We start from the raw sequence: 18,692 nt of genomic DNA on the forward strand, positions 1-18,692 counted from the left end.
TAGCTGGGACTATAGGCACGCACCACCACGCCTGGCTAATTTTTGTATTTTTAGTAGAGACAGGGTTTTGCCATGTTGGCCAGGCTGGTCTCAAGCTCCTGATCTCAAGTGATCTGCCCGACTTGGCTTCCCAAAGTGCATGGATTACAGGCGTGAGCCCCTGTGCCTGTCTTACACATTTTAAAATGTTTTTCGGGCCGGGTGCAGTGGCTCACGCCTGTAATCCCAGCACTTTGGGAGGCCGAGACAGGCGGATCACAAGGTCAGGAGATCGAGACCATCCTGGCTAACACAGTGAAACCCCGTCTCTACTAAAAATACAAAAAAATTAGCCAGGCATGGTGGCGGGCGCCTGTAGTTCCAGCTACTCAGGACGCTGAGTCAGGAGAATGGTGTGAACCCGGGAGGCGGAGCTTGCAGTGAGCCGAGATCGCACCACTGCACTCCAGCCTGGGCGACAGAGCAAGACGCTGTCTCAAAAAATATATATGTATGTATGTTTTTCAAGTAGATCCTGAAAATCTGAGATGGAGTTTTTTTTCCTACAGTAATAGAATTATGTAGAAAATTCAGGCCGCGCATGGTGGCTCACACCTGTAATCTCAGCACTTTGGGAGGCTAAGGCAGGCGGATCACCTGAGGTCAGGAGTTTGAGACCAGCCTGGCCAACATGGTGAAACCCCGTCACAACTAAAAATACAAAAATTATCCAGGCATGGTGGCAGGCACCTGTAATCCCAGCTACTCGGGAGGCTGAGGCAGGAGAATCGCTTGAACCTGGGAGGCGGAGGTTGCAGCGAGCTGAGGTCGCGCCATTGCACTCCAGCCTGGGGGACAAGATCGAGACTTCATCTCCAAAAAAGTAGAAAATTCAGCATAATGTGATTTGATACATTAAGAGTAGCTTAATTGCAAGGCATTCTTCTGTTCAGGAAAAAAAAAAATAAGTTGTTTGATAGCTACAGAATTTACATGTGAGCCAGGCATGGTGGCTATAATACCAGCGATTTAGGAGGCTGAGATGAAGGATTGCTTGAGGCCAGGAGTTCAAGACCAGCCTAGGCAACACAGCGAGGCCCCTGCTATTTTTTTTTGTTTGAGACAGAGTCTCACTCTGTTGTCTAGGCTTGAATGCAGGGCACAATCTTGGCTCACTGCGGCCTCTGCCTCCCAGGTTCAAGCAATTCTCCCACCTCAGCCTCCCGAGTAGCTGGGATTACAAGCACACCATCCTGCCCAGCTAATTTGTATTTTTAGTAGAGACAGGCTTTCACCATGTTGACCAGGCTGGTCCCAAGCTCCTGACCTCAGGTGATCCACCCTCCTCGGCTTCCCAAAGTTCTGGGATTACAGGCGTGAGCCACTGCGCCCAGCCAGCAAAGGCCCCTACTCTTAAAAAAATAAAAAGAAAGAAAGAAAGCAAAAGAGGCTGGTGAGGTGGCTCATGCCTGTAATCCCAGCACTTTGGGAGGCCAAGGTGGGCAGATCACCTGAGGTCAGGGGTTTGAGACCAGCTTCGCCAACATGGTGAAAACCCGTCTCTACTAGAATACAAAAATTAGCCGGGCGTGGTGGCTTGCTCCTGTAATCCCAGCTACTCGGGAGGCTGAGGCAGGAGAATCACTTGAACCTGGGAGGCGGAGGTTGCAGTGAACCGAGATCGTGCCACTGCATTCCAGCCTGGGTGACAGAGCTAGACTCCATCTCCAAAAAAAAAGAAAAAAAGAAAAAGTGAGGCCTGGTGGTGTGTGCCTATAGTCCCAACCACTAAGAAAGCTGAAGCAAGAAGATCACTTGAGCCTGGGAGTTGGAGGCTACAGTGAGCCATGATTGTGCCACTGTACTCCAGCAGGGGCAACCAAGTGAGACCTTGACTCTTTTTTTTTTTTTTTTTTGACACGGACTTTCACTCTTGTGGCCCAGTCTGGAGTGCAATTGTGTGATCTTGGCTCACCTCAACCTCCACCTCCCAGGTTCAAGCGATTCTCCTGCCTCAGCCTTCTGAGTAGCTGGGATTACAGGCATCTGCCACCATGCCTGGCTAATTCTGTATTTTTAGTAGAGATGAGGTTTCTCCATGTTGGTCAGGCTGGTCTCAAACTCCCGACCTCAGGTGATCCTTCTACCTCAGCCTCCCAAAGTTCTGGGATTACAGGCGTGAGCCACCACTCCTAGCGACCTTGCCTCTTAAAAAAATAAATACATGTGAACCCTAGAAAAGGGCTGTGTTGGCATTAAAAACACTTGAGGAACTCCTTTAAATGCACATGGCACAGAGGCAGTTTTTAGCCTGGAATGGATGACATTTAGGGAGACACTGAAGCAACTCAGGGTGCAGGCATGTGGGAGAAGAGAGCTAACCATCATGGAGCTTCTCACTGTCAGGCATTACTTACCTCCATCACCTCATTTGACCTCCCAGCCATGCCCTGGCATTAACTGCATTTTGCCCATGAGAAAACAGGCTCTGAGAAGTTTGTAATTTGCTCTGGGTCACCACAGCATCCAGTTCCATTTCTGCTTGGCTCAGTCCCAAGGATAGTATGAAGCATACAGGATGTGAGGTGAGCTGTAGGTGCTATGAACAAAGGAATTTAAGAGAAGAATGCTGCTAGCAGAGCAGTAGGGGAAGGAATAAAACTGATTTTAGAGCAGGTCTGTGCCAGCAGCAGTCATGTACCCATGAAGATGTTAGAGGCTCAATTGGTATATAGTTTGGCTGGGGTGGAAATTTAAGATTTTAGAGAAAAAAGGAAAGCCATGAATGATGTAAGGGAGAAAAGGCAGATTTGTTGACAGGATTTTCTTGAAAAACAGGGAAGTTGTAATTCATTTGAATATACTTAACAAGAAAGAAGGAATAATAAAAGATTTGTCGTCATCCAGGTATTGGTCTGTTTTGAAAGTTTTCTCTCTCACCTTTTTTTGGTATTGTCTTGGTGTCCAGATGCCCTTGGAAATCACCCGTAGCTTTATCCAGAACCGAGATGGGACTTATGAGCTATTTAAATGCCCTAAAGTGGAAGTAGAAAGCATAGCAGAAACCTACGGTCGTATAGAAAAACAACCAGTGCTGCGACCCTTGGAACTAAAAACTTTTCTCAAAGTTGGTAAGTGAACTTCAGAAGTGCATCTTCCTTTGAGTGTCAGCCGGTGAACAGTACAGTACACTGTCCAAAGCTTTGGATCTTGACCTTAAACAAAGAAGACACATTCATTCACCTTGTAAAGGCAATCGTGGGATAAGGTATTTTGTTTCAATTGAACCAGTGTTTTCAAAAATAAAATTACAGGCCAGGTGCTGTGGCTCACGCCTATAATCCCAGCACTTTGGGAGGCCAAGACAGGTGGATTGCTTGACGTTAGGAGTTTTGAGACCAGCCTGGCCAACATGGTGAAACCCAGTCTCTACTATAAAAATACAAAACTTAGGTGTAGTGGTGCGTGCCTGTAGTCCCAGCTACTCGAGAGGCTGAGGCACAAGAATCGCTTGAACCCAGGAGGCAGAGGTTGCAGTGAGCCGAGATCTCACCACTGCACTCCAGCCTGGGCGACAGAGTGAGACTCAGCCTCAAAAAAAAAAAAGACTTGCTGAATGAATAAATGCATGCCAGCCATAGTTTTAACTAATTTAGCTTTGTGATCTATCTGGTGGCCTCCCTTTGTTTCTTCAGTTTTGTATTTATTCTTCCAGAAGAAATTTAGAATTTATAATTATTCTGTCAAATTCTTGTGAATATTATATTTTTTGCTGCTCTTGTGAATGAAATATCTATCCTGATTCTAACTTGTTATTGCCAGTTATGGAAATCTCTTAGTTTTAATATACTTAATATTAAATTGGTACCCTTGATGAAGTCCCAGTAGTGATAATAGTAAATGAAAGCTGGGCACAGTGGCTTATGCCTGTAATCCCAGAGCTTTAGGGGCTGAGGCAGCAGGATCGCTTCAGGCCATGAATTCAAGACCAGCCTGGGCAATATAGCAAGACCCCCACTTTACTAAAAGAAGAAAAATTAAAATCTCTTCTAAGTCTGTTTTAGACTGTACTTGAATTTCATCTGCTTTATGGTGTTTTCCAAATCAGGTAACTGGCTTTTTTCAGTTCTAAATTTTTTTTTTTTTTTTTTTTTGAGACGGAGTCTCGCTGTGTCTCCCAGGTTGGAGTGCAGTGGCGCGATCTCGGCTCACTGCAAGCTCCGCCTCCCGGGTCCACGCCATTCTCCTGCCTCAGCCTCCCAAGTAGCTGGGACTACAGGCGCCCGCCAATACGCCCGGCTAATTTTTTGTAATTTTAGTAGAAACGGGGTTTCACCGTGTTAGCCAAGATGGTCTCGATCTCCTGACCTCGTGATCCGCCCGTCTCGGCCTCCCAAAGTGCTAGGATTACAGGCGTGAGCCACCGCGCCCGGCCCTAAATTTTTTTTTTTTTTTTTTTTTGGAGAGGGAGTCTCGCTCTGTCACCAGGCTGGATAGAGTGCAGTGGCATGATCTTGGCTCACCACAACCTCTGCCTCCTGGATTCAAGCGATTCCCCTGCCTCAGCCTCCCGAGTAGCTGGGATTACAGGCGCCCACCGTCACGCCCAGCTAATTTTTTGTATTTTAGTAGAGACGGGGTTTCACCATGTTGCCCAGGCTGGTCTCGAACTCCTGAGCTCAGGCGATCTGCCCACCTCGGCCCCCCAAAGTGCTAGGACTACAGGCGTGAGCCACCAGGCCCGTCCCTAAATTTGCTTTAAATTATTTCCTTCTTTTGTCTACAATAATTTCTCTTTTAAAATTTTTCCTAATATTTTCTTGGAACTGTTTTATTTTTGTAGCTTTTAAAAGGAATACTCCGCCGAGGGCCGGGCACGGTGGCTCACGCCTGTAATCCCACCACTTTGGGAGGCTGAGACAGGCGGATCACAAGGTCAGGAGATCGAGACCATCCTGGCTAACATGGTGAAACCCCATCTCTACTAAAATACAAAAAATTAGCCGGGTGCGGTGGTGGGCGCCTGTAGTCCCAGCTACTCGGGAGGCTGAGGCAGGAGAATGGTGTGAACCCAGGAGGTGGAGCTTGCAGTGAGCCGAGATCGCGCCACTGTACTCCATGCACTCCAGCCTGGGCAACAGAGCAAGACTCCGTCTCAAAAAAAAAAAAAAAGGAATAATCGGCCAAGCGCGGTGGCTCATGCCTGTAATCCCAGCACTTTGGGAGGCCTAGGCAAGTGGATTACTTGAGGCCAGGAGTTCCAACCAGCCTGGCCAACATAGTGAAACCCCATCTCTACTAAAAATACAAAAATTAGCCAGGTGTGGCCGGGCATGGTGACTCATGCCTATAATTCCAGCACTTTGGGAGGCTGAGGCGGGCAGATCACGAGGTCAGGAGATCAAGACCATCCTGGCCAACATGGTGAAACCCCATCTCTACTAAAATGCAAAACATTAGCCGGGTGTGGTGGTGCGTGCCTGTAGTCACAGCTACTCGGGAGGCTGAGGTAGGGGAATTGCTTGAACCCAGGAGGTGGAGGTTGTAGTGAGCCGAGATCGTGCCATTGCACTTCAGCCCGGGCGAGAGGGCCAGACTCTGTCTCAAAAACAAATATATAAATAATAAAAGGAATATGCAATTTTTTAAATTAATGTTTGATAACATTTAAAGTTATTATCTGAATCATCTATAATTATAGTTTAGTTTCTCTCTGTCCTCAGTACCTTGTATTTAAAATTTCAAATTAGTTGAGGCTTTTCATCTTCATATTCTTAGTTTCCAATTTCTAGTTTTATTATTTTGAGGTCAGAAGATGTATCTTTAATTTCTTTCTTTTTTTTTTTTTTTTTTGAGACCGAATCTCACTCTGTCGCTCAGGCTGGAGTGCAGTGGTGCGATCCTGGCTCACTACACCCTCCATCTCCCGGGTTCAAGCGATTCTCCTGCCTCAGCCTCCTGAGTAGCTGGGATTACAGGCGCACGCCAGCATGCCCAGCTAATTTTTGTATATTTAGTAGAGACAGGGTTTACCATGTTAACCAGGCTGATCTCGAACTCTGGACCTCTGGTGATCCGCCCACCTCGGCCTCCCAAAGTGCTGGGATTATAGACGTTAGCCACCAAGCCCGGCCTTGATTTCTTTCTTTTTAGGAATTTTAAAATGTTTTTTCAGTAACAATATATGATATGAATTTGTGCTAGCATAGATGTTATTTATCCAATATAAACTCGTATATAGTTTTTGTTTGTTTTTCAGATAGAGTCTTGCTCTGTCACCCAGGCGGGAGTGCAGTGGCACGATCTCGGCTCACTGCAACCTCCGCCTCCCGGGTTCAAGTGATTCTCCTGCCTCAGCCTCCTGAGTAGCTCAGATTACAGGCGTATGCCACCACACCCGGCTAATTTTTGTATTTTTAGTAGATATGGGGTTTCGCCATGTTGGCCAGGCTGGTCTCGAATTTCTAACCTCAGATGATCCGCCCACCTTGGCCTCCCAAAGTTCTGGGATTACAGGCGTGAGCCACCACACCCAGCTATATATAGCTTTTTCATTTTATTTTGGTGGTTTTTTTGTTTGTTTGTTTGTTTGTTTGTTTTGAGACGGAGTCTCGCTGTCGCCCAGGCTGGAGTGCAGTGGTGCGTTCTCGGCTCACTGCAGGCTTCGCCCCCTGGGGTTCACGCCATTCTCCTGCCTCAGCCTCCTGAGTAGCTGGGACTACAGGCGCCCGCCACCTCGCCCGGCTAATTTTTTGTATTTTTAGTAGAGACGGGGTTTCACCATGTTAGCCAGGATGGTCTCGATCTCCTGACCTCATGATCCATCCACCTCGGCCGCCCAAAGTGCTAGGATTACAGGCGTGAGCCACCGCACCCGGCCTTATTTTGGTGTTTAAGTCCTCTCTGTTATCTCTTTGACCTGCCAAAGACTAGAAGAGTCATTTTACCATTTGCTTCTAAAATTATGTTTCCCTGAATGACTTCTTATATTTCTAAAAGCCTTTAATTATTTTAAATGCAGTGTTGTTGGTACATCAGAGTTATTGCCAGATGTTGTTAACGTAAATTGTATGTTATCAATGTAAAAATAACTTTGCCCCAAATTCTTTGTCCAGTATTACAACAGTGACACCAGCTTTCTTTTGTTTTTTATTCTTTTAATTTTTTAAATTTTACTTTTTTTTTTTTTTGAGATAGGGTCTTGCCCTGTTACCCAAGCTGGAGTGCAGTGGCACAATCACGGCTCACTGCAGCCTCAAACTCCTGGGCTCAAGCGATCCTCCCACCTCAGCCTCCTGAGTAGCTGGGACTACAGGCATGTGCCACCATTCCCAGCTAATTTCTTTTTATTTTTAGTAGGGACGAGGTCTTACTCTGTTGCCCACGCTGGTCTTGAACTCCTGGGTTCAAGCAGTCCTCGTGCCTCAGCCTCCCAAAGTGCTGAGATTACAGGCATAAGCCACCATGCCTGGCCTGTTTTTTATTTTTTTTAATATGTTTGCCATCCATTTAGTTTTAACTTTTTTGTGACACTGTTTTAATGGAATCTTTTTTCAGAGACAGGGTCTTGCCATGTTGCTCAGGCTGGAGTGCAATGGCTATTTCCAGGTGTGATCATAGTGCACTACAGCCTTGAACTCCTGGGTTCAAGTGATCCTTCCACTCTGCCTCCCGAGGAGGTGGGACTACAGGCACACACCACCAGGCCCAACTTAGAGGAATCTCTTATCAACATTATATACTTGGTTTTGAGTTTTTCTAATTTTAATGGTCTATCCTCTTTATATTTATTATAATTTATGTAGTTGGTCTTTTGTCTTATTTTTTGCTAAATGGACTACGTTCTCTGTCTTGTCTTCATAGTTTTTGAAGGTGATACCATATTCTTTTTTTTTTTGAGACAGAGTTTCACTCTTATTGCCCAGGCTGGAGTGCAATGGGGCAATCTCGGCTCACCGCAACCTCCGCCTCCCGGGTTCAAGAGATTGTTCTGCCTCAGCCTCCCAAACAGCTGGGATTACAGGCATGTGCCACCATGCCCAGATAATTTTGTATTTTTAGTAGAGATGGGGTTTCTCCACATTGGTCAGACTGGTCTTGAACTCCCAACCTCAGGTGATCTGCCCGCCTCAGCCTCCCAAAGTGCTGGGATTATAGGCATGAGCCACTGCACCCGGCCAGTGATACCATATTCTTAGTTTAGTTCTGCTAGTGTTTAATTTTGTATTTTTCTTTTTTTTTTCTTTTTTTTTGAGATGGAGTCTCACTCTGTCACCCAGGCTGGAGTGCAGTGGCGCAATCTCGGCTCACTGCAACCTCCGCCTCCCAGGTTCACGCCATTCTCCTGCCTCAGCCTCCCGAGTAGCTGGGACTACAGGCACCTGCCACCAGGCCTGGCTAATTTTTTGTATTTTTAGTAGAGATGGGGTTTCACCATATTGGTCAGGCTGGTCTCAAACTCCTGACCTCAGGTGATCCACCCGCTTCGGCCTCCCAAAGTGCTGGGATTACAGGCATGAGCCACCACACCCGGCCTAATTTTGTATTTTTCAAAAGTATTCTTTAACCTGAGTTTTTCTATGTTTAAATCTTTGATCTGACAGAGCACAGCAGCTCACACCTATAATCCCAGCACTTTGGGAGGCTGGGGTTGGAGGATAGCTTGAGCCCAGGAGTTTGAGACCAGCCTGGGCAACACAGGGAGACCCCATCTCTATAAAAGAATTTTTAAAATTAGCCGGGGGCTCCTCTGCCTATGAAGTAGCCATTCTTTATTCCTTTACCTTCTTTTTACCTTCTTTTTATTTTTTATTTTTAGATGGAGTCTTGCTCTGACACCAGGCTGGAGTGCAGTGGCGCGATCTTGCTCACTGCAACCTCCACCTCCCAGGTTCAAGCAATTCTTCTGCCTCAGCCTCCTGAGTAGCTGGGACTACAGGCCTGTGCCATCACGCCCAGCTAATTTTTGTATTTTTAGTAGAGACGGGGTTTCACCATGTTGGCCAGGATGGCCTTGATCTCTTGACCTTGTGATCTGCCCGCCTTGGCCTCCCAAAGTGCTGGATTACAGGCGTGAGCCACCACGCCCGGCCTCCTTTACTTTCTTAATAAACTTACTTTCAAAAAAAAAAAAAAAATTAGCCAGGAATGGTGGTACATGCCTGTGGTCCCAGCTACTTTGGAGGCTGAGGTGGGAGGATCGCTTGGGCCCTGGAGGTCGAGGCTGCAGTGAGCCATGATTGTGTCACTACGCTCCAGCCTGGGTGACAGAGCAAGACCTTGTCTCAAACAAAACAAAACAAAAAACTTTGATTCTCTGGAATTTATCATGATGTAAGTTAGGTAAGTTATAGATAAGATTCCACCACCTTTTATTTTCTTCCAGATGGATATCTGGTTGATACAAACCATTTATTAGAAGAAACACTTATTTGTTCTTCTTTTAGTAGTTACAAATGCCATCTTTATCTTAGGCTAAATTCCTGTTGTATTTGTGTCTATTTCTAATCTTTCTGTTTTGTTCCTTTAATCTGTCTAGATGCATGCTAGTACCACACTCTTTGGGTTATTACGGGTTTATAATATATTTTAGAACCATGTCAGATTTTTTTTTTTTTTTTTTTTTTTTTTAGTAAAAATTTCTTATAGAGATGGGGGTCTTACTATGTTGCCCAGGCTGGTCTTGAACTCCTGACCTCAAGTGATCCTCCACCCTGATCCTCTCAAAGTGCTGGGATTACAGGCATGAGCCACTGTGCCCAGCTGACCGTGTAGATTTTAATTCTATTCTTTGTGATTCTTGAAATTTGGCCTTTTCTTCTTCGTCTTCCTTTTACTCTCATCCAGCTGCCTTTTCCTCCCAGTCTGAGCTCTCCTTAATGATTCTGGCCTTATTTTCATAAAGGCTGGATCTTATTTTTTTTCTTTTGTGGATGCTAAACAGTTCCCTGAAATTTCTGTGTTTTTTTTTTGTTTGTTTTTTTGTTTTTTTGAGACAGGGTCTTGCTCTGTCACCCAGGCTGGAGTGCAGTGGCGCAATCTCGGCTCACTGCAACCTCCACCTCCCGGGTTCAAGCGATTCTCCTGCCTCAGCCTCCCGAGTAGCTGGGATTAGCCCGCCACCACGCCCAGCTAATTTTTGTATTTTTAGTAAAGACGGGGTTTCACCACATTGGCCAGGCTGGTCTCGAACTCCTGACCTCGTGATCCACCCGCCTCGGCCTCCCAAAATGCTGGGATTACAGGCATGAGCCACCGCGCCCGGCCGTTTAAATTTTCTTTTGGATAGATATATCAGTCATTGCTTTCCCTTCCTTTGATTCTTCTAGCTATTTACTCCCTTTTCCTTATGTAGTGTTTTTTTTTTTTTAATTTCCTGTTCTTTTCTTTACTTATTACTGAACAGATTAAGATCTGTCCAGACTTTGGGAGGCCAAGGCGGGCGGATCACGAGGTTAGGAGATCGAGACCATCCTGGCTAACATGGTGAAACCCCACCTCTACTAAAAATACAAAAAAATTAGCTGGGCGTGGTGGCAGGCGCCTGTAGTCCCAGCTACTCAGGAAGCTGAGGCAGGAGAATGGCATGAACCTGGGAGGCAGAGCTTGCAGTGAGCCGAGATCGCACCACTACAGCCTGGGCGACAGAGCGAAACTCTGTCTCAAAAAAAAAAAAAAAAAAAGATCTGTCCAGACTCAAATTTTGGTAACAGGCAGGTTGCTTGGGACCACTCCTGCATGATGGCTGGCTCCCTCTCAGATCTGTATGTGGAGCGCTGATGCAGAGTTCTCAGATCTAATGTTTCTCTTTCCTACCACAGTGGCATCTCCTGACCATCTCTGCCTCCTTCATTGCTAATAATGGAATATAGGAAAAAAACACACAAAACTAAGATTCTCCGCATATATAGTTTTCAAGGGTTTCTCCTCTTTCTCACACCCAAATTGCTTTACTAGTGCAGACTCTACCTTCCAGAACACACTCTGCCACTGCTATTCACTTTTTTTTTTTTTTGAGATGGAGTCTTGCTCTGTTGCCTAGGCTGGAGTGCAGTGGTGCGATCTTGGCTCACTGCAACCCCTGCCTCCCAGGTTCAAGCAATTCTTTTATCTCAGGCTTCTGAGTAGCTGGGATTACAGGGGCGTGCCACCACGCCTGGCTAATTTTTGTATTTTTAGTAGAGACGGAGTTTCACCATCTTGATCAGGCTGGTCTCGAACTCCTGACCTCATGATCTGCCCGGCTTGGCCTCCCAAAGTGCTGGGTTTACAGACGTGAGCGACTGCACCTGGCCCTGCTATTCACCTTAAATGCACCTACTCTCCTCCAAGTCCCCTTTGCAGTCATCAAGAATTCAGGTACATGAGTGGGGAGGGGTGTGTGTGAGATGTTCTAAAGGAAACGAAGTGGCGCTGCTCATTTGCTGCTCTGTACAAGTACTAGCCAGGGCACAAACAGTGAGAGAGACAAAGTATTTTCCTGCCTTTTTCCATGTAGCCTCCCTTTATGAAGGAAAGATGGGATATGCTATGGCCAAAGTCTGGGTAGGTTTCTTTCCATCCATCTCCACCTGTTTTATATTTCCTCCCAGAAGCTGCCAGTGGTCTTAGTGTTCATCAGTTGTAAGTTTTCATCTTTTTCTATGTCTTCATTGATATTTAAGTGAAAAGTTGGCAGCAGCTCCAGATATCATTTGAAATGGAAGCTAGAATGTCTGTGACAAACATGAGCTAGATAATACCTAACATTTATATTCTATGACTAAAAGAAACCAAACAGACCAAAATACCCTGCCAATAAGGTTGTTAGTCTGGGGTGGGTGGATGGATGCTTTGTTTCTCATCATATCAGTGATGTCTTAGTCTTTGTGAGAAAGGACCAAAAGAAGTAGAGGGAAGGAATTTAAAAGGGGTGACTGTTTAGGCTAAAGTGGAGGGAGAGTAACATAGTGAAGTTAAAAGTAAAATATAAGCCAGGCGCAGTGGCTCACGCCTGTAATCCCCACACTCTGGGAGGCTGAGGTGGGAGGATCACCAGAGGTCAGGAGTTCGAGACCAGCCTGGCCAACCTGCTGAAACCCTGTCTCTACTAAAAATACAAAAATTAGCTGGACATGGTGGTGCGTGCCTGTAGTCCCAGCTACTTGGAAGGCTGGAGAATCACCTGAACCCAGGAGGCGGAGGTTGCAGTGAACCGAGATTGCAACACTGCACTCCAGCCTGGGCAACAGAGCAATACTCCATCTCAAAAAACAAACAAACAAACAAAAAAGTAAAATATTAGCTAATGAAGTCGAAGATTTAGTAGTGCTGAGAGAAAAATGTATATACATTGTTAATTTTTATAATATAAAAATGTATATACATTAATCCATCCTTCTTTTTTTTTTTTGTTTTTTGGGGGTGTTTTTTGAGGCGGAGTCTCACTCTGTTGCCCAGGGTGGAGTGAAATGGTGCGATCTTGCTCACTGAAGCCTCCACCTCCTGGGTTCAGGCGATTCTTCTGCCTTAGCCTCCCGAGTAACTGGGACTACAGGAGCATGCTACCACACCTGGATAATCTTTGTATTTTTAGTAGAGATGGTTTTGCCATGTTGGTCAGGCTGGTCTCAAACTCCTGACCTCAAGTGATCCGCCCACCTCAGCCTCCCACAGTGCTGGAATTACAGGTGTAAGCCACTGTCCCTGGCCTATCCTTCTTGTTTTCTTGTATTACTTTGTTTTTTTGAGACAAAGTCTCACTGTATTGCCCAGGGTGGCATTGAACTGCTGGGTTCAAGCAGTCCTCCCACCTCAGTTTCCCAAGTAGTTGGGACTATGGGCACATTTCACCACACCTGGCTAATTTAATTTTTTGTAGAGACAGGGTCTCACTTTGTTGCATAGGCTGGTCTTAAACTCCTGGCCTCAAGCTATCCTCTCGCCTTGCCCACCAACACTGTTGGGATTACAGGCGTGAACTACCATGCCTGGCCTAAATATATACGTTTTAACTTCATGATGGCTGGGCGTGGTGGCTCACGCCTGTAATCCCAGCACTTGGGAGTCTGAGGCGGGCAGATCACAAGGTCAGGAGATTGAGCCATCCTGGCTAACATGGTGAAACCCCATCTCTACTAAAAATACAAAAAATTAGCCAGGTGTGGTGGCACGTGCCTGTAATCCCAGCTACTCAGGAGGCTGAGGAAGGAGAATTGCTTCAACCCGGGAGGCAAAGGTTGCAGTGAACCGAGATTGCGCCACTGCACTCCAGCCTGGGTGCCAGAGCGAGACTCCGTCTCAAAAAAAACAAAATAACCCAAAAACTTCATGATGATCAATAAATCTGATATCCCAATCACCACTGAATTTATAAACCTCATTCGGCCTTCTGATTATCAAAGCTGAACAGACTGCTCCAATTCCGGACACTTTTTTTGCAATTAGGAACACCCATTAGAGTTAGGTGGAATTGTACTAATAATCCTTTCTTCTCTTTAGGCAACACTTCCCCAGATCAAAAGGAGCCAACACCTTTCATCATCGAGTGGATCCCAGATATCCTTCCCCAATCTAAGATTGGTGAGCTGCGGATCAAGTTTGAGTATGGCCACCACCGGAATGGGCATGTGGCGGAGTACCAAGACCAGCGGCCCCCCTTGGACCAGCCCTTGGAACTGGCCCCTCTGACCACTATTACTTTCCCTTAAAGCAAAACAAGATAATAATCTTTTGCTGCTTAATTTGCACATCCCCACCCCTTGACAACTTTAAATGCTAGGTAGGCACTTAGATGGCCCTGTTCCTTGGTGAACTGCTCTTAGCTAAGATGCAAATTCTCAGTGCTTTCAAGTGGATTCTGTTGAAGAAAATCTCTTGTAAATAGCCTTTTTGGTGCTGCTGTGTACAGTCTTCATTATGCATTGGGCAGTATTTCTGGCTAGAGTTTTAAAAGGAACGGAAAGAAAACCAGCTTATTTTCCTTCTTACGGACTCATCTTTAGCGTTTATTTCAACCTTTTGCTAATTCTCTGAGAAATCTGCAGCACTCAGCCATACACCAACAGTGTTGGAAAGTTAACACCCTGGTTAGGGCAGAATGTTAAAGACCATCTTGGCAGAGTTCCAGCCACGCTCTTTATTCTGTTCTCAAATAAAGCAGTGTCACTAGTTTTTCCAAATTATATCTCATGGTCGCCTGTTTATAAAATTATAAATTTTGGAGGTGGGGGGGAGGCGGGATTTAACTGATAGTGATACTGGAAAAAGAGATCCAGGTGTGTCCGGAATTGGTGGGTTCTTGGTCTCACTGACTTCAAGAATGAAGCCGCGGACCCTCGCGGTGAGTGTTACAGCTCTTAAGGTGGCGCGTCTGGAGTCTGTCCCTTCTGATGTTCAGATGTGTTCGGAGTTTCTTCCTTCTGGTGGGTTCGTGGTCTCGCTGGCTCAGGAGTGAAGCTGCAGACCTTCGCGGTGAGTGTTACAGCTCTTAAGGCAGCGTATCTGGGGTTGTTCGTTCCTCCCGGTGGGCTCGTGGTCTCGCTGGGCTAAGGAGTGAAGCTGCAGATCTTCGCGGTAAGTGTTACAGCTCACAAAAGCAGTGTGGACCCAAAGAGTGAGCAGTAGCAAGATTTATTGCAAAGAGCGAAAGAACAAAGCTTCCACAGTGTGGAAGGGGACCCAAGCGGGTTGCCAATGCTGGCTCTGGCAGCCTGCTTTTATGCTCTTATCTGGCCCCACCCACATCCTGCTGATTGGTAGAGCCGAGTGGCCTGTTTTGTCAGGGCGCTGATTGGTGCGTTTACAATCCCTGAGCTAGATACAAAGGTTCTCCGCGTCCCCATCAGATTAGTTAGATACAGAGTTTCCACACACAGGTTCTCCAAGGCCCCACCAGAGCAGCTAGATACAGAGTGTCGATTGGTGCACTCACAAACCTTGAGCTAAACACAGGGTGCTGATTGGTGTGTTTACAAACCTTGAGCTAGATACAGAGTGCCGACTGGTGTATTTACAATCCTTGAGCTAGACATAAAGGTTCTCCACGTCCTCACCAGAGCAGCTAGATACAGAGTGTTGATTGGTGCACTCACAAACCTTGAGCTAAACACAGGGTGCTGATTGGTGTATTTACAATCCCTGAGCTAGATATAAAGACTCTCCACGTCCCCACCAGAGCAGCTAGATACAGAGTGTCGATTGGTGCAGTCACAAACCTTGAGCTAAACACAGGGTGCTGATTGGTGTATTTACAATCCCTGAGCTAGATATAAAGACTCTCCACATTCCCCCAAAGACTCAGGAGCCCAGCTGGCTTCACCCAGTGGATCCCACACCGGGGCTGCAGGTGGAGCTGCCTGCCAGTCCTGCGCCGTGTGCTCGCATTCCTCAGCCCTTGGGTGGTCGATGGGACTGGGCACTGTGGAGCAGGGGGTGGTGCTCGTCAGGGAGGCTCGGGCCGCACAGGAGCCCATGGAGTGGGTGGAAGGCTCAGGCATGGCGGGCTGCAGGTCCTGAGCCCTGCCCAGCGGGAAGGCAGCTAAGGCCCGGCGAAAAATCGAGCACAGCGCCGGTGGGCCAGCACTGCTGGGGGACCCAGTACACCCTCCACAGCCACTGACCCGGGTGCTAAGTCCCCCATTGCCGGGGGCCAGCAGGGCTGGCTGGCTGCTCCGAGTGCCGGGCCCACCAAGTCCCCGCCCACCGGGAACTCCAGCTGGCCCGCAAGCGCTGCACGCAGCCCAGGTTCCCGCTCGTGCCTCTCTCTCCACACCTCCCTGCAAGCTGAGGGAGTGGGCTCCAGCCTTGGCCAGCCCAGAAAGGGGCTCCCACAGTGCAGTGGGGGGGGAGCTGAAGGGCTCCTCAAATGCCACCAAAGTGGGAGCCCAGGCAGGGGAGGTGCCGAGAGCAAGCGAGGGCTCTGAGGACTGCCAGCACGCTGTCACCTCTCACAGGTATCAAAGGAATATTGCTGTTTAAAACTAATGCCTGTAATAGCTTGTTCACTTCATACTTGTATCTCTATATATTCTCCAAACAGTTAGTAAAATTCAATTGCTGTTTCTGATTGAATGATCACAGAATAGAGATACTGAAAGACCCAGAAGTATAAGCCTATCTTTAAGGAGGAAAGAAGGGAATGAACATTTCTTGCATGCCTACTATGTGCCAGGTACTTTCTTTGTTTTTGTTTGTTTTTTGAGATGGAGTCTCACTGTGTCGCCAGGCTGGAGTGTAGTGGCGTGATCTCAGCTCACTGCAACCTCCGCCTCCTGGGTTCAAGAGATTCTGCTGCCTCAGCCTCCCAAGTAGCTGAGACTACAGGCACCCGCCACTATTCCCAGCTAATTTTTTTTTTTTTTGTATTTTTAGTAGAGTCGGGGTTTCACTATGTTGGCCAGGCTGGTCTTGAACTCCTGACCTCGTGATCTGCCCTCCTCGACCTCCCAAAGTGCTGGGATTACAGGCGTGAGCCACCACGCTCGGCCATACCAGGTACTTTGAATTGCGAGTGACAGAAAGCCGGTTAACCAGCTTGGGCAAAAGAGGCATGAATGACTGGCTTGTGGACACTAAAGTAGAGCTAGACAACCACACTGGGCTGGAGCTGATGTGGCTGGGCCTCGAGACCTGTGGAGCTAGGGTCCATCTGACCCATTTCTGCCTCTCTCTGGGGCTTCATTTGATCTCAGCACAGAGCAGCTCCCCTAGTAGGAATTCTGGCTCCTGAAGTGCCTGAATGTATGGCTTCCTCACTGGAGCAGGACTCACTGCTCCACTCTCTGATCCAAAAGGCAGAACCCCTCCCAGCCCCCAAAAAGGCACTGATTGGCCTAACAGAGGGGGAGACATTTTTGGTAAGAGAGGTGCTATGCCCCTAAAAGAGAAGGAATAACCACATTGTGTTGTCTACCCTCTGTGATTGAGAGGCTGGTTTGTGTCAGCTACTAAGTGCGTCAGACAATAGGGTAAATTGTTGAGAATCCAGGGAGGTGCACAGAGACCTAGAACTTGAATTGGGCTTCAAAGGAGAGGAAGGGTTTGGATAGGTGGAGAAGATAAAACTAGATGAGGCATGCCCGGCACAGTGGCTCACGCCTGTAATCCCAGCACTTTGGGAGGCTGAGGTGGGCAGATCACAAGATCAAGAGATTGAGACCATCCTGGCCAACATGGTGAAACCCCGTCTCTACTAAAAATACAAAAATTAGGCGTGTTGGCGCGTGCCTGTAGTCCCAGCTACTCGGGAGGCTGAGGCAGGAGAATCGCTTGAACCTGGGAGGCAGAGGTTGCAGTGAGCCAAGATCGCACCACTGCACTCCACCCTGGCCATAGAGGCGAGACTCATCTCAAAAACAAACAAACAAACAAAAACTAGATATGGCAGAGGCTTGCCTGAAGAGCAGGAACACCCAAGGAAAGACCGTGGTTGGCCATTCTGAGAAATCCTTCAACCTGAGAACTTGGAGGACATCAGTCACAGCTTTTTCACAAAACACACCTGTGGGTGACAGGCAGATGCCTGGTCTAGTAATACCTGACTGACTCAGAAGAACCACAGGGGCCACAAAACACATGGGTGGAGCAAATCATCCACCCAAAGAGGACTCTACTCAAGCAGTCAGATCTTCCCCCCAGCACCACTCCAGGACACTATCACAGCCCATCACAATCTGGAATGGAGTTCAGAGTCACCCCTTTTTTTCTAACTTGACACCCCCTCTACCAAGTCAAGCACGGGCCTAGGAGGACCAGCAGAACTGCTGCACCCACTCCCAGCCTCCAGACACCTCTGGGACAACATCAGTGTTGATCTCATTTCGGGCCTGCCCCACTCTCTCCCAGAGTGGTCCCAGATACTCCCACAGCAGCACTCCTCAAACCCCGCATCCACCTACCTCCCCACCCATACACATTCCCACGTGTACTGTCCATTGCACCCCTCCTCCATCAGTCCATGGGATCTCTAAGGACTGCCCAGGTGCTGCCTCTCCAAGGTAAGCCACCATTTGTATTCTGGAGAGAACAGCTTAAAACCCTCCATACCCGCACGGCCTCCTGTCTACCGCACAGACTGATCATTCTCAGACTGAGTGTATCAATAGGTCTGAGAGGGATGCCTTCTTAACTCTTCCTTCTCCAGGCAACATGGCTGGGGCCCCTGACATCATGGTCATCATGAGAACAACAACTTGCTACTCCTCCACTCAGAACACTTTGGTTCTAATCTACTATGGCCCTGCCTCTACCAGTACTACTGTTATCTCAACAGATTGCTTATATATATATAAAACAGATTGCATATATATATACAATTTTTTTTTTTTTTTTTTTGAGATGGAGTCCCGCTCTGTCACCTAGGCTGGAGTGCAGTGGCGCAATCTCGGCTCACTACAACCTCCACCTCCCGGATTCAAGCAATTCTTCTGCCCCAGCCTCCCGAGTAGCTGGGATTACAGGCACGCGCCACCACACCCAGCTAATTTTTGTATTTTTAGTAGAGATGGGGTTTCACCGTGTTGGCCAGGCTGGTCTTGAACTCCTGACCTCAGGTGATCCACCTGCCTCGACCTCCCAAAGTGTGCTGGGATTACAGGCGTGAGTCACGGCGCCCAGCCAGATTGCTAATATTTAGAAGCTACTTGGGGACCTCCAAACTCTAACTCCAAGAACTATCCACCCAAGAGATCTGTAGGCCTGCCACCTGACTTTCAAGGTACCAGATGTCATCAGCC

At 47.4% G+C, this 18,692-nt stretch overlaps 1 protein-coding gene across 12 annotated transcripts in view; it reads left to right on the plus strand.

The window, feature by feature from the left end:
- C2AH2orf42 (chromosome 2A C2orf42 homolog) overlaps nt 1–14,141 on the plus strand; it is a 41,521-nt gene extending 27,380 nt beyond the window's left edge. For all 12 annotated transcript variants that reach the window (XM_024354115.3, XM_054677373.2, XM_024354114.3 and 9 more), the window contains 2 exon segments: nt 2,948–3,110; nt 13,459–14,141. In XM_024354115.3, coding sequence (XP_024209883.1) covers nt 2,948–3,110; nt 13,459–13,667 — 372 coding nt within the window. In that variant the 3' untranslated portion in view covers nt 13,668–14,141.
- The last annotated feature ends 4,551 nt before the right edge of the window (nt 14,142–18,692 follow it).

The sequence above is a fragment of the Pan troglodytes genome, chromosome 12 (genome assembly GCF_028858775.2).
Source record: "Pan troglodytes isolate AG18354 chromosome 12, NHGRI_mPanTro3-v2.0_pri, whole genome shotgun sequence".
NCBI classification, from domain to species: Eukaryota; Metazoa; Chordata; class Mammalia; order Primates; family Hominidae; genus Pan; species Pan troglodytes.